This window comes from Ananas comosus, linkage group 2, assembly GCF_001540865.1.
Source record: "Ananas comosus cultivar F153 linkage group 2, ASM154086v1, whole genome shotgun sequence".
Lineage (NCBI taxonomy): Eukaryota > Viridiplantae > Streptophyta > Magnoliopsida > Poales > Bromeliaceae > Ananas > Ananas comosus.
In genome coordinates, this window is record NC_033622.1 from 16,543,734 (window position 1) to 16,563,481 (window position 19,748).

A 19,748-nucleotide genomic window follows, 5' to 3' on the forward strand; every position below is an offset into this window, starting at 1 on the left:
GAAAAAAAAAAAAAAAGAATAAAAAATAGTTATGGCGCATTCAAATTTTATGAGTCGAATAAAGGAGTAAATTTACCCTACTGCCCCGAGAGAATGCAATATAAATTTTAGTTTTTTATGAAATAAAATAGTAATTTCATTTTTTTTTTTTGGATATAATGGGTAAAAATGTAGGTAACTAATCTCTAGTAAAAATAGAGAAAATTATTTTCAAATTTCAACCAAGTCCGATCTCAAAATAGCTTAAAAAATGCTCGAACCCAATCAAACCAATCGCTTAATTCGGAGCCATACCTAGCCCCGACCCGAACTTTACTCAAGCCCAAGTCCACAAAAAGAGTCATCACCAATACTCAAAAGCCGTATGATGATCACATTGATTCCACCACCCAGAGAGCCATCCCCTTCCCGCGCCCCACTCGCCCCAAATCCCTAACCCAACTCTCAGTTAGGAATAACATCGAACAGGTATCGGGCGAAAGAGAGAAGAAGAAGAAGAGGAATACGTGGAGTCGTCGTCGATGGATCCCGAGCTCGAGCAGCTCGATCTCGACCCCGAGGATCTGCAACCCTCGACCCCGCTGAAGAAGGTCCCCGCCGGCGACCTCTTCGAGGCGGCGCGCGCCGGCGACGTGGAGCGGCTGCGGCTGCTCCTGGAGGGCGGCGCGGCGAACGTGAACGCCCGCGACCGCTGGGACTCGGTGGCGCTCTACTACGCCTGCCTCGCCGGGCACCTGGACGCGGCGCGCATGCTCCTCGAGGCCGCCCTCCGCCACGCCTTCCTCTCCTGCGCCGCCAACCGCGCCGCCTACCTCGACCAGTGCGCCGACGATGCCGCCGCCGCCGCCTGGGCCAGAGGTCCGCTCCCCCGTGATTCCCCACCCCCTCCTATTTTTGCTTTCCGTTAACTAATCAACGATTTCTGAGATACATTGGCTATTGATGTTTTATTCTGCGGTTTAGAGATTCGAAACCACGCAAGTAATCGGCTTGACAGAGAAGAGAATCTGCGCATAGGCACTGCTTGTTGCTGTTTAATTACATGTCTTTTCTCAATCAGGGAGCTCTGTTTTGGTATAATTTGGAGTCCTACATTTAGTTGTTTATGCTTGAGAGTCTGAAATTGTTTTAATTACATGTCTTTTTTTAAAAAATGTATATATATATATTAAGGAAGCCCTTGTCATCTTTGAGTCTGCTAAGCCCTCATTGAGTAGAAGTACCTAGCTTCACGAAGATTCATCATAGTTTCATCATATTTATGGCGCTGTCAACTTGCTTTTTGCATCTTAAATTATATTTGTTTACTTATGAGCTATATTATGATTCATGAAGCAAGTGGTTTTCTCGTTGCTACAGAACATAAGCTATAGAAGAAAGTTCATATAAAAGTAACTCGAAGCTCGTAGTTCATCATACTGCATTTCCCTAGCCATTTTTATATGCAGACCAAGCTAAGTGTTGGCTCAAACAGGTTACTTTTCAGCGGATGATGGTTCGACTTCTGGTTCCTTGCCTCCCGATATTACATTCTATGTCGACGGAAGGCCTATAGAGGCTCATCGAGTCATATTAAGCGCCCGGTCGTCCTTCTTCAAGAGGAAATTCGAGTCAGAGTGGAAATACAAGAAGGAAGTGAGATTTTCTAGCCAAAAATTATCTTATCGTGCTTTGTACAGCCTTATCCATTTCTTCTACTCTGATAGATTGGAAGTGGCGGTGGACAACATGGAAGACCTCGCACGCACATGCAAAGCCTGCAAGTGCGAGGAATTGCAAAAGATTTTACAGAAGGAACTTATTCACCAAAAGTATGCAGAATATAAATCGTTAAGAGAAGTAGATAATTCTCAAAAACGGTTTATATTACAAGGATTATCTCTACCAGAGGAGGATAGACTCCCTTCTGCATTGAATCGGATTTTACAAGTATCTCTTGCCAGTTCGAGTGGAGAGAACACGAGCACGAATGAGATAGAGATGAGAGAATCGGGTGATGACCTTGCTGATCTTTGTGTGAAAGTTGGTCCTAAGGTTTTCCGGTGCCACCAAGTGATCCTGGCCGCAAGGTCAGAATATTTTAGGGCAAGGTTATGTCGAATGACAGATTTTCTTGAAGGGAATAATGAGCCGTCTAATTTCTCGCTTCCCTTCCTTGAGGAGCATGACTTGAGTACAGAAGCATTCGAGAAGATGATTGAATATATGTGAGTTTATAGAGATGCAAATTCCGTAATAAAGTTTTGTTATTATTACATCTGTATCCCTCTAATATCATCTATTTAGAACTAGCCCTGTGTAATATGAATTTTCATATATACTCCCTTGGAAATTGAGTTGCTTACAAAAATGCCTCTTTTCTTAAGTTGGGGACTTGCCCAATTTATGTGGTTTTATATCAGGAAAAGGAAGTTTCTTAGAGAGGTTGATTTTTGTAAGTACAAGGTGATATATTCAATGTTAAGTTTTCAAATTGGCATAGATGAAATTCAGATTTTACAGCGAATATAGGCAAATAGATAATTTTGGACGTGTATGTATGCAAATACTGCATAAAGTTATTAGTCTCCATAATCTGAATGTTGCTTAAATTTGACGTGTTTGGTTGCACTCAGGTACACTGATGGCTTGAAGGATATGGACCCAGATCAGGTCAGTTTTATAATGCCGACTTCCTGATAGACACGGTTTAGAGTGTCATTAGTTACTTCAATATGTTATATTTGTTCAAATACTTATGATGTTCCTTTTTTCTTTTATTTGGTCAGGCTGAGGAAATGTTTGATGCAGCATCCAGATACTTGTTATTTCCACTTAAACGTGCTGTTGCGGATGTACTGTTACCGCATCTGGAGATGGTTTCACCTGCCGAACTTTGCCACTGGCTGATATTAGCTGACATGTATGCTGTTGCTTCCTATCTCTCCTTTTGTAAGATTTCCTTTCACATTGTTACTCTATTCCAAAGTTGTTTTGCTATTAATAACCTATTTTTTGACATTGTGAACTCTTCTCACACAATGAGTCAAATGACATAGATTGAAATCTTGCCATGTGCTTATAAGGTGTTCATTCATGCTCCTATATACGTTAGCAAATATCGTGTTATTTGACTTGGTAGACAGGGTAACAAAAATCTTGTTTTTATTTGACTTGGTTAGAGAGAGTGACAAAAATCTCATATACAACCATAGTTGAAAACAATACTGGTCAAATCTTTATTAGATGCTGTTTTCATGCTTTCTAGCTTGCCTTGATGTTTAATGTATTTGTGCATTTAGAAACTCGCACACACGGAAATCATCTTGTTTAGCCAGTTGAAGGAAGCCCGTACTACAGCCTAGTATAAAGGAGTATAATATTTATAGCATTATGTACTTATGTTGTTGTGATGAATCAATGACCTTCAGCAAGAATGCTGTATATCTGCCATGCCATAAAACATTTGTTGATTGTGACTTACTGCAACTTTTTAATCTATGGAGTCAAGAGATTTACATGATTCTATCCATCGAAAATAAAACGCTCGTGTACTTTACACCACAACAATAGTTCAAAAGTGTATTTCGTGATAGGAATGTCTTGATTGAAACTACATCAGATACAACTAGAAGAGCTTGTGTAGATATCAGGTCTCATCCTGATCGCTTGCCTGATTTTTCTTATCATTCATATGATTAATCACCGCCATTAGACTTCCTGTGACAACATCTTCTTGATGCTCATTGCTATTGGAAGCAGTACACTGTCAGGCACTTAGTTTCAGTTGTATCTTTTCTAGACGCTATTGACTGCACTTTGAGAGTTATTTAAGAGCTTTGCAAGAGAAGTCTTATTGTTTGTTAGTTGGAGTTTGCTTGAAGTGAATTCTTGCTTTTGCTTGAGTTATTCATTCTTCCTGTGCAGGTATGGTGTTGTAAAGATAAGGGAATATTGTTTGGATGTCATTGCTTGTAATTTTGAGACATTCGCCGATACACGTGAATTCAGAGCGATACTACTGACACTCCCGCCGCCCTCTGGGGACTCCTCATTGAGGACTACCCGCCCTAGTGCTCCGGGATCTGCAGGAAACTCTGATCAGGGTAACCTTCTCGATGACTTGCGAGAGAAATGGTTGGAGGCAGAAGCCGCAGAGCTCGACAAGAGAGATGAGAGCGCCGCTTTGTTTGACAAGCGCTTAGAAATGCTCATGATCGTGGCAGAACAAGAAGCCAAGGAAGAAGTCCATGGTGATTCACATGAAAGCTAGGTTTGAGTTTGCGATCCTATTTTTAACATCCTCTACTTCGTTTTGCTTAACATGTTGAGTATAATGTAAAAGTAACAGTGGGTCCTCAAAAAAAAAAAAAAAAAAAGCAAAAAATAATAGTGCTTATTGTGCGTAAAATGTTTTAAATGTTCTGCGTGTTATTGGCGTATGAGTTTATACATGTCATTTATTCTTGTTGAACAATTGACGTTAGTTTCAAGGAAAATAACGAGGCAATTTGGCCGGTGGTCCTGTGTAAAACTTTTCTATGTTGTGTGATTGCTTAGTTATTAATGCAATTCTTGAATACTTGGAAATTGATGGTAGAGCCATATTACTATCCTTTCTCTTGTCACAAAATTCATTTCAGCCCAAGCCCAGTTATTAAACAGCTGTAGTCGTATCACACATTGCAAACACTTTAACGCAGGAATTACTCACCGTAATCGAAGCTCTCCAAATATAATTAGCTCCCGTTATTTCTCTATCCCCCGGATGATGCAGTTTTTTTTTAAAAAAAAAAAAGAAAAAGCTTTCTCCTTTTCTTTAGAAGCATTTAGTCATCTTATGTATGCAAAACTCATTTAGGCATCATGGTTTATGAAATAACCATTATAATCACGTCTTCTGCTAAAAAAAGAGTTATTAAAAAAAAATTCAACAAACTCTACATGAATTAAGAAAAGGAAATAAAAGCATTTTCAACGTGATCCCAACAGCAGAAACCATCAAACTAACTGAGAAGTTTTTCCCCCCCTGATTCGGCTCTCCAACATGGTTGGATAAACCGACGAGCCTATTCGACTCGCAAAATTGGCAAACATAGGAGTCCAAACTGATTCACGCTACATAGCAATATCAAAGCATTTAGTACACCCTGCGCTGTACTCTCTTCTCAGTGACAAACTGATGAAATTTAAACAAATAGTACAGCAATCAGAAGCTAGCACGATAACAGCGTAACAATTACACGCCTGTAAAAAATTACAATCGCAAACCTATAACATCATTCAACAACAACATGAAACAGAATAAGATTTGACCAAAGAATACCTATAATAAATGGAAAACCTATAACAACATATTGACAGATTTTCTCATTACTACAAAAATAACATGTAAAGCTATATAAGAGACCCTTTTTAATCCCTGTAGTGAGAATTTCTTGCTAGAAAGAATGCAGATGCTATTTGGCATGTAGAGAGTATGAATTAACTGAATAAACTGTAAATGCTGTAGAAGGCAACTTCCCTCTAGTGTAGCTTTTCAGTGGTTGGTTGGAACAGAAACCCTCCCTCAAGCCGTTTCGTTGCCGTTTTCTACTGAGGTGCTTGAAGTGGCATCGTCAATGGACAAGTTTGAAATACTTTCGGCAACAGCACTCCCTTCTCCATCCGAGGACGGGGCCTTCTGAGAAGCAGAATCCTCGCTGGGGATCTCTGGAGTCTCAGCAGAGAGCTCAGAGTTATCTGAGGCTTCGGATTGTCCTGCAGGTTGTTGTTTCTGCAGGCTCCAATACATGATGCTAGCAGTAAGCGTGAGGATCATCTTCTGATTTACCTGTTGTACAACAAACAGCAGTTTGCATCTTAAAGTATCTGAACAAAAAGGAAGAAAAAGGAAATACAGAAAAGTAATTTGAATGATCTAAGGTAAGAGGAAAGAATAGTGTTAAGTGCCTCTTTTGGCCCAGCCGCCCAGATAAAGCCTCTGCCTTTTGGAATAGAGAAGCTATTGACATTAGCTTAGCAAATGTCAGAGTATAATGCCAGCACATACAAGAAAATAATACGATAAAAAGAACATATGGTCAAACAGTTGGCTATCTAGTCCTGGTTCCCTCCAACATATCAACATAAAAAGGTCTTTCTTGAGAGCCAACATGGTTCTGCTCTGGATTTGGTGACATTCTTCAAAAGCAATTAATGTCCCGATTGATCAACTACTTACAGGGATTTGCCGAGAATATTTGCGATAAAGGTTTTTGTTTTGCTAAATTACCTCCATGATGTCCTCTGGCAACAAAAAGACAGAACATCCGAGCTTTCTAGCAACACTGATAATGTATGTGGCATTTAACTTCTTTTCCTCCTCTGTATTTGAACAACATAGAATAAAATGGTCAAAATAATGATGTTGATCAATATAAACGAGAGAATATAAAAATATGGCAGTAAATGCCCACAAAATGCCTGATAGTTATTCAGCATTTGACCGCAACAAGTAAATAAGTAGAAGCCAAAGAGCGCACCATCTTCACCCTTGGTAACTAGCTTCCAGTTAACTACTCTTGCCTCCACAGCACTAAGGAGCTCGAGAAAAAATATCCCGTTTGATAGGTTCCTATCCTGAAGGAGCAAAAAATATCAGAAAATAATGTATAAAATGTCAGGAGGAAATGGGGGATAAGGATGAAAAGTACCTTGAAACTTTCGATCTGAGAAGTTTTGCCTGATGCCTTCACCTTACTATTTGCCCAATTCAGGATATCAGCATCTGATATCTCTTTTTCTTGAGAGTGGAATCTCAGGTTCTTCAGTAGTTGGAGAATATTAAATCTCATTAGCTGCCAAAGAAAAGCTGAAAGAAAGTGTAAAATAAAGGGTTAAATGATATGCCTGGAACAAAAAGCACTCAGGATGCATGAGAAAATAAGGGGAGAAAAAGTTGCAGAACATAAAACAAGCCCTGGGAAAATAACCAACTTATCTAATAACAATAGGTAAGTAGAAAACAAAGGAAATAAGTAAAATTAAGAATGAATCAGCAAAATTGATGTTATTCAAGAAAACTACCATTTTTAGATAACAAGGGCAGGACATGAGGGATATCCAAACCATAAAGATATTTGTGATGAGATGACTTACCAAGAATTAGCTTTTTATTTCCTTGTACGATATCATTTCCAGCAACATTCACTAAAGAAAATTTTAACTGCTTCCCAAGTTTTATAACTTGGTTGCAGTTTTCTACTTTCCGGAATGGCATCTTTATTGGCGGCTTTGATGCTTGCTTCCAATTAACTGATCCTGGAGAAATTTTGTCAAGAACCTCCAAAAGAACCCATCTGCACATGCTTTTTATCAATCAGTAAATAACGCATTTGGCAATCCCATTAACTTGCAAAGACAAAGCTTACCCATTTCTGACATCTTCAAACAAATTATTTACATAAGTAACAATTCCAAGACTGTTGATCCACAGCCGAAAGGCTCTCTCTTCCCTAGATATAAGGACATCATCAGGCGTACTCTGTGCAAATGCAATCTTTTTGTTGTCGGTGGACAAACCATTCCTGCATACATAATAGTATGAACTTAACCATATGAGAAATGTTGCGTGAAAGGAATGTCTCTGCTTTCTTAAGTAAAGTTCTATTGTTAAATGAATATGCCATGCAAGTTCCACAGCTTGCAGAATTACTAATACAGTTAATCTAACTGTCAAAAGATCACAATTTGAAAAAAAATAATAGTAATAAATTATTTTAAAACTTGTTGAGGGAAGGGAGAACAAGAACTAATTTTCACCTGTGCTGGAAAATTTGGGCAACAAATGCCAGGTTCAAATTAGGAGAACCTTCAATGATATCCTTAGGAGTCAGGTATCTTTTGCAATCCAACTTCTCTGCTTGTTCGAGAATCATTTTAGCTCTCTCATTTGGATCCTTAGTATCCAAGGTAGTTGTTGAACTGTGCTCAGGGGCAAGAGCATTAAGAAGGTAAGCATAGGCTTCTCCATCCTAGATATAAAGAGGCAAGTAAGAGAGTATGAAAGAATAGGGAAGGAAACAAGACTAGTTAAAAGATTAAACATATAAACGACTTTAGCTCACACAAAGAATTGTTACCATCCAGATAGTAGTTAACTAACTAACTTGGTGGTGAAGAAATTCATTCTTTCCTGATGCAGAGCATCCAATGCTCTAAAAAGAGCAACAAGATGAAACAATTGATGCACAACAAAATGATTTACCCATGGTTTTGTATCCAGATTAACTTGAAATTATATGCCCAAACTTGGTACTAACGTTATGATTATCAACTGAAATGCAGACCAATCCATTTTACTACTCTTCATAAATATATTACGTTTCACTGCACCATAATTCTTATTTGTAGATAGTATTGATGTTTCACATCATAATAATAATAAGAATTAATCTTCAATTATATAATCTAGCTGAGTTTGAGAGTCAAATCTTTTGTACCAAAAATTATCTTAAGAGTGTCGTCCAACTAATAAAACAAACTACAAATTTCTGTAATTCAAATTCCAGAATGCACCTTCACATCAGAAGAGAAATTGCTGACAGTTTTCTTATAGCCTGCTTTCTTGAGATGAAAATTCATCCATTTAAGTAACATCTTTTCTGGTGCCAAGCTCATTAGCTCCTCCACATCCTGTCCAATACAATGATAATAAATCAAATAACGATAACCCAAAGAGTCAATAAATTTATTATGGAAAGAGGGAGAGCAACAGTAAATATATGTGTTGCTCCACCTTGTTGTCATCTTCCACTAACTCCACCAGCTGGGGTGTCTTCTTGAGGTTCAGGTCAGCCAATAGTTGTATCTGACAATGGGGCCAAGATTAGTCGGTAAGCATAACAACTTTTCTGGACAAAAGTAAGGATAACGACATTGACAATATGAAAGCTCGTGTAGATTAGACTCCGTTCTTCCAAAAAGAAAACAACATAATGGACCAACGACTATAAGATATGCACTATCCAGTTATAATTTTGATCACAGAAAATTAGTAACTCCTATGATACATCTATCACTGTATTCAGGAAGTTCAAAAGAAAATTGCAGAGTTTCCATGAGCTTACCTTTATAATTTGAGATATCAAACCAAGAACCAAATGAGGCTGCACAAAAAATGATACAACTTCAGTCTGCAAGTCTAAGTCTGAATCGCATATTTAGCTTTTTTTGTTCAATAATAATCTTTAAAAATGAAAGCAATAACCAAAACAGAATATTTGCAAGAAGATCCCAATACTTGGTTTCTTCAATTATCAAGAATGTAGAAGGAAAATCGGTTAAAAGATTCTTTTACAGTATTAATCACAAGTAATGGGCACTTAAACATCCAAAGCCAGGTAAGCAAAGAAAACACTTTTCAAGTCTTAGCGAGAAGGTTTACGCAACAATGTTGCAAGCCTATGCTTCACGAGCTTTCACAGCGTACAGTTTACTGAAATCTAGCACGATTGGAGTCCTTGTTTAGGTTTCCTTTTTTTATAACTCTCATTTTGTCCTACTTGTAACCATTTCCTCCTTGTATCTCTTTAGGGCTTGTTTGGATGATAGAATAACTTCTCCTGCATTTCTCCTCTTGTTTTCCAAAGATCAATAATTGATTACTGAGAAAATAAGTCCAAATACATGTGAGAAGGAATAAATAAAAATATTTTTTGAGGTACTATGAATCACCTTGTAGGTGTAATGCATTGTGCTGAAAAATTATGATTTTTAGGACCTTCCAATGGACTATAATCAAACAGTTATATTATCAACTTATAATCATCAAAGGTAAACCCCATTCAACATATATAACCGGCATATAAAACTTCCTCCGACAGCTAAACAGGTTATATATTTTCGTATCATCCAAAATCAAGTACAAGCTTGATTTTCTAAGTAGCATATATAGTACTTCTTGCAGTACATTGATTTTATATCTCTAAATAAAAGTGCAAGCTACTTAAGTGAATCTTCACTACAATGTGAAGCACTTCAGAGAGATCCACAATTTGATATTCCTATGAAGTAGTCAAAATAGGTCACGCCTCAGGAGAAAAAATAGGCATGAGCTGGAAGAATGAACAGAAGAAGGTAAATGGCCCAAACCCAGCCTTTCAAGATCATGTTTCTCAGAGAAGATGAGTAGTAAAAAGGTTTATTTACAAAATGCAATACATAGTCTTTTGAAAAAACTACAGCAAAGAACAAATAGAAGTAAATCAAGAGAAAAAAGTCAGAACTCACTCGCCCTTCGACCAAATCCTGTGTCCCAATATTAACAACAGTGCATCCAATAGCCTTTGCAGAGTTGAGGCAAAGAGTGTGATTCTCATTTCTCTCCCATGGGTTGAGAACCCGCTTTGTGTTAATCGCTCTCTCATCTATCGTCCCGGGCACAGCAACATTGATCAATTTACTAATCAAGTAAGAGAAAAGGCAATAAATATTATGGATATCATAACTTATTCCTATAAGCACGAAAACATCTCTCGTTAAGATCATACCATATGGTAGCGAAGTTATAAAAGAACCATGTACCTTAATCATCTTATCTTAATTTCTTTCTCAAGTTTTATATATCGAACTAACATAGAATAAGTCAACAAGGGCACTTCACTCACCACAAGAGAACGCCATCCCTCACAAGATTGAACAGATCATTTGTTGCGGGGTCTAACGGCAGATACTTCTTCAAGAACGGGTCCTCTCCGAGATAGCTGTTGATGTGCGCCACATAAGATGACTTCTCTGATTCATTAATCGTGTGCAAGAGTGTAGTGGTGGTGGCTTTCAAGAACGAAGAGGAATTCTTCGTGCTGCCGAGCTTAGCACCCGACCGAGATTGAAGTTTCAAATATTCCTGCCAGAAAGTTCCCAATACTTACACCATCGTCGAATTTTGCTTCTACTAGCCTTTCATATAAAAACAAATTGCAAATAAAAATACCCGAAGGAACGATTCAAACTCAATCTCCTGGCTATCATCTTGGTAGGACTCGCCAAGAATGGTGCCAATCTCCTCCGCGGTTAGCACGTCATTGAGGCCCTTCAATTTCGCCATCAATGGGGGCAAATCTTTAACCGTTACATGGCTGGATTCTCTCTTCGCGGAGAGAAACTACCCAATCCAATCCAATCCAATCCAATCAATGGGATTCAAATACTAATCAAGAAACAAGAGATTTAGATATACTACATCATAATTAGGGTTTCTTTCGGATTGTTTACCTTGGATTTGAGCCCTCGAAGCTCCACCTGTGTGAATTGGCTCTGAAGCCATGGATCGGAGACCAAAACACCGACGAAACCCGACATATTCTCTCCCTTTCCAATCGCCTGTTCTCCCTTTATAAACTACTTCCTATAAAAACTCCTCAGCAAATCCTACGAATCCTTTTTCCCAACATTAAACACCATCTCCAGTTTCCTCACCTTACAACTGATGATAAATGCAACACAAATCAAGCAAAAAGAATCTCAAAAAATAATGAAAAATGATGCCAAAAAAAAAAAAAAAACTAATAATTCTCCCTACTTGGATCTGAAGAAAAGGACGATAAAACATGGGATCATAGAAAACATTTACCTGTCGGAATCCGAGGTTCTTGCGAGAACACGTAATCTTCGGGCTAAATTTTTACGATTAATCTTTCCATTTCTCGATTTCTGCTTTGATCAATTAATAATATTCCGGATTACGTGGGGCGAGTGATGGGGGAGAGGTGGTGGGGGCCGAAACCTCCTGAGATTTCGCTCTGATGAGAGAGAGAGAGAGCAAAAGGAGAAAATTAAAACAAAAAAATGAAAACATACGAGGGTGTTTGTTTTTGCGGGCCTGCGTGGTCGGTGGAGCTCGGTATTTATAGGCCGAATCTCGTGACGGTTTGTTTTTTTTTGAACCGGACCGGTGTTACGGTCCATTCGACCGTTCGGAGGTTTGATTAAGAAAGCGGCTGGTCCGATCCGAACCGGTTGAGCTGTACATCGGACGGTTGTCGATTTGTGTCCGGGGGTTGGGCTAAGGCCCAATGGGATTACGGCCCAGATGAATATGGGCCAATATTTTGAATCCCAATTGGCCCTGTCATTAGAACTATCCCAAAGCAACTAGGCTTTGGGCCTTTCAATTACACTCTTATCATTCATTTTAGGAAAAACTTCGAATACCACCCCTATAGGTTTTTACTTTCTCGATTTAGTACCATATAGTTAAAAATGTATCATTTTAGTATCTCGTGGTTTCGTTTTTCTCTTTCCGTTATCCCCTCCGTTAATTTTTCCGTTATATTAGTGATAAAGTTAAAATCATAGGGTATTAAAATAAAAATTCGGTAAACCACAGGATAACGAAATGAATATTCAATAAACCATATGTGGGATATTTGAAATTTCTTATATATGATTTAACGGAGAGTTAACGAAGGTGCTGACGGAAGGAGAGAAATAAAATCACAGCGTATTAAAGTGATACATTTTAAATTATATGGTACTAAAGTGAAAAAGAGCGAAACCACATATGATGGTATTTGAAGTTTACCCTCCATTTTATTCTTAAGGTAATTATTTATCTTACTAAGGTCTTATTTGGTATTGAGGTCCAACTAATACTAATAGATAAAATAAAGTTTCCGTAATCCCTTAAAGAACCTAATGCTCAGAAACGGCATTTTACTCAAAAGAATAATAGTTTCTGAGAACGATAAATTTTAGATCCTCGAATTTTAAAAATTCTGTTATATTTTTAAATAAAAAAATTATTGATAAGATGAGTGAACAAATTTTAATCCTAAAAAAAAACTAAAATATAAAATTTACGCTTATATCATAAGTGTAAAAATAGTATTGCTCTTTCCCAAATTTGATATTTTAGTAACCTCCCCTCTGGGAGAGTAGAAAAGAAAAGGCAAACCACCTCTTCAAAATCTGATGCAATAAATTAGAACAGTGCAACCAAACTGTAGCATTTGTCCTAAAATGACAACAATAGCATGTGGCGAAACATAGATAGCCACACTCACTTCACATGGAGCCTTCATGTTTCCAGTCAAATGCCAACTAAAAATAAGTATTCAAGTATTTGGGAAAAAAAAAAATTAAACACTTGCAATAATGTACAATAAGCCTACAATTAATAATGCATGAGGTTAGTTAGCAATATATCTGTCACGACCCCACAATACTTTTTAAACACACAATTTTGTCTTATCATTCACACACTAGAGCTGTTCTTCATCAATATACTTAAATAACAATTATTCAATTCTCCACATTGATCTTTTACAAGTTTTTTTTGTCACAACTCCATACATGTAGCTTGATTTTGAAGAGATTATGTCACCTTCTTGTGGGAACATACAAGAAATCTTTAAAAAAGAAATATCATTTTCATACCAGGACAGTAGTAAGAAAATCGCTTCGATATAAAGCAAATGCAATTGTAGATGTAAATATAAAGCAATAGAAGATGTAGCACATAACATGTCTCAATCTACTCTGACCGAAAGAATGACCACCAACCAATACATAAATCCAACCACAGTAATGAATTTGCTAACTTGCTATAAATTTGAACCGAATAATCCGAGTAGCAAGGAAATTCCTCTCACAACGAAAGCATCAATCCGCCAGAAACCGCGAAGAACAAGTAACTCGCAAACCCAGCATGAGTTTTGCATGAAGAACTTGTTGGGCTCGACGACTGCGTAGATTTGGGTGCGGAGCCGTTCCCACTCGTTGGAGACAAATCCGACGGCTTCGTTTCCGGAGCGGGGGCCGGAGCAGGAGCTAGAGGGGGGTCGGTACTGAAGATTTGCATGGGAAGTAAAACCTTATCCACCTCATAAACCGCGACGGGCGCGGTAGAGAACACACTGCTGGTGATCTTCGGGTTCGACCATTGCGATTGGACACGGATTAGCCCCATGTTATCGGTGAGGTTAAGCGAGTACTGCCCGCCGGCAAACGTGCTTACCGGGTTCAAACTGCTCAAGTTCTTGAACTCCGCCAACGAGTAGTATTTCGGGAAGGCGTGGTAGAGCAAGAGTGATTTGAGCTGGTCTTGAGTCAGGTTGGCGAACGTGGATTGCTTAAGCGCGGCGAAGGCGGAGTCTCTGGGGACGAAGATGGTGATGCCTTGGTCGGTGTTGTTGGCTTGGTTTTGGAATGTATTGATGACTTGGGTTTGGAGGAGGTAGCTGAGGAATGTGTGGAAGGGGCCCGCGACGGAGAGGAGGTCGGTGAGGTTCACGTGGTGAGGGGCAGGGGCGGGGGCGGGGGCCGGGGTGGGGGCAAGAAATGGTGATGGAGGGGATTGGGCGATCGAAGGAGTTATGAACATCATGGTTAGTATGGTAGTTGCAAAAATGGCTTTATTGAAGTCCATTGTGTACAAAATTGCCTCCTCTTTCTCAAGTCCCTGTAAGAAGTATGAAACATAACAATAACCAAATTAAGAAGACATGAGAAGCCCACGACCAACACGAGGCGCTTCCGGTCTAATTTTCGAGTTTTTGGTTGGCAAAGGAACAAGAGAATGGATGTTAATGATACTTATGAAAATGACCGCAACTTATTGGCGAAGATCCTTCACAAACAAAGGACCACATTTTTTTTGGATGGTAGTCTAAGAAGAAGAGTTCATGCATGAAGAAAGTGATGGATACTAAAAGATTAATGTCTTTGTCTTCCCAAAACATGATGTGGGAAGCAGATCCAGTCATTCTCACATATCAATCAATCGGAAAGCGTCGAATAGCTGGATCCCACAACAAATACTAGCACACTGAATACACTAAACCACAACAAAATTAAACAGCTAATAATACTATATTAGAAAGCTTAATATAGGTACCATTAGCAGCTAATAATAGTATCTTCCATTAGAAAATATATTTTTAATATTTGGGTCTGCTAAAGAAATATAATATTAAAAAAAAGATCAAAAAAATATGGAAGATCAACATGTCTTTCTTTCCTTTTCTTTTTTGTTTTCTTTTTTCTTTAGTTTTTTGATCAACAGATCCAGGAGCAGGTTGGAAAGAGAAGTTGGTAGAATATACAGCAAGCAAACCCACCAAGAAGAAGAACCATCAAGAGAGATTCTAGACCCCAGGGGGGGAAAAGTTAAAAGACAACATGTACAACCTTTACTTTAGCTTGAAGAATAAGCTGATCTAAAAATTACAACATAAGTAGCAGCAGCAACAACAAACAAGCAAATGGAAGCAAAAGTAAGCTTCACCACCCCCTTTATTTTAATATTTGCTAGATCTAGATTTATTGCCTGCAAAATATAATATTACATGGTCTCCAGGAATGTTGCCAGTGGAAATTTGTTAGCAAACACAAAATGCCATGAAAAGTGGCCTGATTTAAGCTCAGGAAAACAAAACCAAAAAAAAACAAAAACAAAAACAAATACACAAAAGAGACTTCAGTTTTAGTGAAACTACCAGAGAATAACAACTACAATAGCAGCAAGATCTTAAACAGCATTAAATGGACTCAAAATTTAGAGAGAGAGAGAGAACAAACCTCAAAAGGGGCTCCAAATGTGAGCTCAGGAAGAGAGAGAGAGAGAGAGAGAGAGAGAGAGAGAGAGAGAGAGAGAGGAAGAAGCTCAAGGGAGGTAGGAGTGAGAAAGGGGTGTTATTTAAAAGAGTGTGTGGAGAGAATTGTGTGAGGTGGCAGCTGGTGAGGGTAGTAGGTACTCCTAACACAGAGAGAGGCTCATGAGGACCATGAGAGAGAGAGAGAGAGAGAGAGAGAGAGAGAAAAAGAAGAGATCAAATGCTTGTTAACCTTTTTCTTGTTTTTTTTTAATCTTTAATGTTAAGATAAGAAATGTTATTTGTACATAAAAAAAATTAGTATAAATTTATGAGAAATACTGCTATACACCGGCTGGCCATTCAAATTTTTAAAGTTTTTTTTTTTTTGAGAGAGATAGGTAGCACGTTACCCGCTTCGTTTACTTTATTTAAAAATAAAGTTAGCTAGAAATGTGAATCAACTAGGATTCGAAATTGGGTCTCGGGGACCAACAATCAAGCCTTTTGCGACTTACTCTAAGAAGGGTCGGTTCAAAATTTTAAAGTTAAGATTAACTTTTACACAATAATAATCTGCTTAACAGGTTACCAATCAATCATAAAGATAATATTTAAAAATATACATTAACTAATTACCAAATTTGATAATATCCAACAAATTTTTATTTCCTAATTTAATTTTGTTGCTTACCATATTAGATAATGGCTATTTTCATAAGTGATAAATCTTCATAAATTCAAATTTAAAATTTAACTTGAGTTTAAACTTTATATTTATAATTGTATAAATTAAAATTAAATTTTAGAAAGAAAAAATTTATATTTAAACGAGTAAACATTCAATTCAACTTGTCAATTCAATATTAAACTAACATGAAAGTTCAAAAATGTTAATATCTTTAAAATTGTAATTTAAGTTATAGTGTATTTATAAACTTTTATTATCTATTTAAATAAAAGATTTCTACATTTTAAAGTAAGTTTAAATTGTTAATTCAATATTGAAAAACAGCATTAAATTTCAAAAATATTGATTAAATTTAAATTATAAATTTAGATTTAATTTATATTATTCTTAAAAAATAAATTTTGTTAACTATTTAAACATAAAGTTTTCATGTTTGAAAATTAATTTTAAATTATAAATTACTAAATTTATGACTCAACGCGATCATAAATTATTATTAAAATCTGCCTTAAAAATGGATAATTTAATTAAAAATTTATTCTCTCCGTGATTCAAGGGCAGTATGCAAAATTTTTCAATATTAGTTATTTAACTTTTTAATATTAGCTATCTCTTTTTCCAAAAAAAATTTTAGATTCATATACCTGGTGATTGATACTGTTTGTGCAATAGCAGGTCATCTTTTTTTATGCATAAATCTTAACCCTTCATCGATTAAAAATATACAGCTAAGATTAGAATGGAGTATTGAAGCATTGCTCTAAATTTCTATTCAATGCACCCAAAAATTTAGATAGCATTTTTTATTCTTTTAATATTAAGATAAAAATATAAAATAATAGACTTTGGATGAAGAGAGTGTAAAACTTTTGTATGTTACTGAATCTACCAGTAGCATTTTTTTTAAAAATAGGTTGTTTTAATTTTTTTATAATTAATATTATTTTAGTATGTCAGAATAAAATTGTATAAAATTTAATAATTATATTAGTTATTGGATATTAATTATTGATAAATTTTAGTAGTTTTATTATCTAAAAAGTTGTTAAAATATTATAAATTGATAAAAATGTTGTTGAATTTGACTGAAAGCTATCAAATTGAATAATTTTTTTTTTTTTATATGGTATCGTTTGGTTTGGGGATAAGCAAAAAGTGGCTATTCCAGGGATAGGTATAAATTGAGGTATAAGGGGGGATTAGATTAATTTTGTGTTTGGATGAAAATTTGGTTATTTCTGGGAATAAAATAAATAGTGTTTGGTTAGATAAGATGGAATAAGAAGGATAGTGAGTTTTATAAATAAAAAGTAATGATATTATCCTCTTATTATATTTGAATTTAAATTTTTAAATTTATATTTTAAAATTTAGAATTTTAACTTTAAAAGTTTAAAATTTGAAATTTAAAATCTCAAATTTTAAATTCAAATTTTCAAATTTTAAATTTCAAACTTTAAATTTTAGATCAAATTTAAATTTGAAAAAGTATAAAATATCAAATTTTAAATTTCAAACATTTAAAATGTAAAATTTAAAATTTGAAATTTAAAATTATAAACTTAATTTGAGATTATAAATTATAAATTATAAATTTTAAATTTAAATTTTAATTTTAAAATTTAAAATAAGAATAAGGGTGGAACAATTAATAAAAATAATTTATTATAATAAATTTATAATTTTTTTTAAAATTCTACTTAAAATTAAATTTAATAAAAAAAATTTATTATAATATTTAAATATAATTTATTATAAATTTTATTATAATATTTAAATATAAATAATATGTATAAATATAGTACAATTAATAATTTTATAATAAAAATAATGTATTATAATTTATAACATAGCATATTTATATACTTTAGTTTTAATTCAATTTATAATTTTAATTAAGTTTGAAATTAAGTATTGAAATAGCACTATTCTACCAAAATAGTGGAATAGCAAATTTCTTGCTATTCCGGAATAACCGGGAATAGAAAGGTTTGACCGGGATAAAATATCTCGATCAAATTTCATCCTGTTTGGTGGAATAGCGGGGATAACTTTCGTTATCCCCGCTTATACCCCCAACCAAACGGGGCCTAATGAATAAAAGCTAGCAAGAATAATAACTGTGCGCATATATATATGGTCAATTTTTACATTCTAACTATCTAAATACTAATATTGTATCACTTATATTATCTTTTTTTGAGAGATAAGTAGTACGCTATCCGTTTCGTTTATTCAAAATGAAATAAACGTAGCTGAAAAATGTGAATCAACTAAGATTCGAACTTGAATCTCAGGTACCAACCACCAAGCCCTTTGCCACTTACGCTACCCGTTTAGTTTATTGTATCACTGGTATTATCAGCTCTTCATTTTGAATACTAACAACATGTTTAAAAATGGATGATTGCAAAGCTTACATCCTACTAATATGGTGTATAGATATATATTTGTTAAAGCCTAATAATAATATTAAGAAAAAATTATGAGGGGTTTTTTTGCAAAATTACCTGAAATTGATGGAGCCTCTATAGGGTGATGTGAACTGTGGACCAAGGGGGAATAGCTATTCTTGGGAAACTTCAAAACAGTCCTTGTCTAGTAGATTTCAAAACTGACCCTGCAACTAATATAACCCTTTTTTTTATTTTTTTTATTAATTTATCTTGAGATCTACCTATGTGGCTATGTCTTAATTAACTATAAAATAAGTAATCTCACCTTCAACTTTACCCTAACAAGCTCTAATCACCAAACTAATCACTCACTCACATATACACACATATATGTAACTTCTCAGCAGCTTATTATATATCTCTAAATTTTCACTACAAAAACACTACTTACTACATTAAAAGTAAATGAAAATAAAATCTAACAAAATAATTATTTTTTTAAAGAAAAATTATACATAACCCACAACCTAAGAATTTATGATTATTTTTCGTTTTTCCAAACCTGATCAGCATTAGAAACACTAGATTAGCTCTATAATAACTAAAAGATACATTGATAGTAGGATTTACGCAAATGGCGAGTTTAACTTGTGATGTTAATGGTTGCACCGACAAAGTTACTTGGTGAATAAGATTGCGTTTATGAATCAATTAAAAGTTGTGGCGTTCACGTAGCTGTGTGGTGCTACACTATGCAATAATAATAATAATAATAATAAGATGATACTCAAGTTTAAAAGTGAGCTGGGCACAAGTACAACTATAATGGTGTATATATATATTGGTACTCGGGATGACGTAAAATGAAACCAATTATTTGTGTTCGTTGGTCAATCATTTTTATAATGCTTTGTTAATTAAGAAGCATCTCTTTTGCTTGACTCTTTAAATGATACGACCAATTATCTAATTTGCTACATCCAATCCTCTATCTGGTCATAAATTGATTGATTTTCTTTTTACAAAATAAAAATATATAAAATTTATCTCAACTATTATCCTTTCGAATCTGACTCTCTAATTTTTGAAATTTTTGATTTTATTACC

The 19,748-nt window shown here is 35.4% G+C and overlaps 3 protein-coding genes across 4 annotated transcripts; 1 reads left to right on the plus strand and 2 right to left on the minus strand.

The window, feature by feature from the left end:
• LOC109706947 (BTB/POZ domain-containing protein At2g04740) lies at positions 515-4,066 on the plus strand. Its single transcript, XM_020227974.1, has 5 exons — positions 515-858; positions 1,475-2,207; positions 2,616-2,652; positions 2,769-2,931; positions 3,907-4,066. The coding sequence occupies exons 1-5, from the start codon at positions 522-524 to the stop codon at positions 3,918-3,920; spliced, it is 1,284 nt and encodes a 427-aa protein (XP_020083563.1). The 5' UTR covers positions 515-521; the 3' UTR covers positions 3,921-4,066.
• Positions 5,080-11,825, minus strand: LOC109706638 (fimbrin-4-like). 2 transcript variants are annotated; one of them, XM_020227579.1, is made up of 15 exons: positions 11,594-11,825; positions 11,236-11,446; positions 10,955-11,125; positions 10,629-10,867; positions 10,252-10,423; positions 9,090-9,128; positions 8,759-8,830; positions 8,539-8,655; positions 7,783-7,994; positions 7,392-7,547; positions 7,120-7,319; positions 6,675-6,832; positions 6,504-6,600; positions 6,254-6,345; positions 5,080-5,812 (listed from the first exon to the last, which is right to left on the minus strand). In XM_020227579.1, exons 2-15 carry the CDS (start codon positions 11,320-11,322, stop codon positions 5,549-5,551), a joined length of 2,076 nt encoding a protein of 691 aa, XP_020083168.1. In that variant the 5' UTR covers positions 11,323-11,446; positions 11,594-11,825; the 3' UTR covers positions 5,080-5,548. The 2 variants fall into 2 exon arrangements, with proteins under 2 accessions (XP_020083168.1, XP_020083169.1); XM_020227580.1 differs by lacking the exon at positions 10,955-11,125.
• LOC109706881 (fasciclin-like arabinogalactan protein 7) lies at positions 13,246-15,675 on the minus strand. The gene is made up of 2 exons (XM_020227896.1): positions 15,541-15,675; positions 13,246-14,422 (listed from the first exon to the last, which is right to left on the minus strand). Exon 2 carries the CDS (start codon positions 14,387-14,389, stop codon positions 13,610-13,612), a length of 780 nt encoding a protein of 259 aa, XP_020083485.1. The 5' UTR covers positions 14,390-14,422; positions 15,541-15,675; the 3' UTR covers positions 13,246-13,609.

Coding starts and splice junctions, on each gene's coding strand:
- LOC109706947 (XM_020227974.1), top strand. CDS start 522: ATGGATCCCGAGCTCGAGCAGCTCGATCTCGACCCCGAGGATCTGCAA. Junction 2,208..2,615: donor GAGAAGATGATTGAATATAT/GTGAGTTTATAG, acceptor GGTTGCACTCAG/GTACACTGATGGCTTGAAGG. Junction 2,653..2,768: donor AGGATATGGACCCAGATCAG/GTCAGTTTTATA, acceptor TTATTTGGTCAG/GCTGAGGAAATGTTTGATGC.
- LOC109706638 (XM_020227579.1), bottom strand. CDS start 11,322: ATGTCGGGTTTCGTCGGTGTTTTGGTCTCCGATCCATGGCTTCAGAGC. Junction 10,424..10,628: donor AGGGATGGCGTTCTCTTGTG/GTGAGTGAAGTG, acceptor TTACTTGATTAG/TAAATTGATCAATGTTGCTG. Junction 5,813..6,253: donor TGCCAGAGGACATCATGGAG/GTAATTTAGCAA, acceptor GTTGTACAACAG/GTAAATCAGAAGATGATCCT.
- LOC109706881 (XM_020227896.1), bottom strand. CDS start 14,389: ATGGACTTCAATAAAGCCATTTTTGCAACTACCATACTAACCATGATG.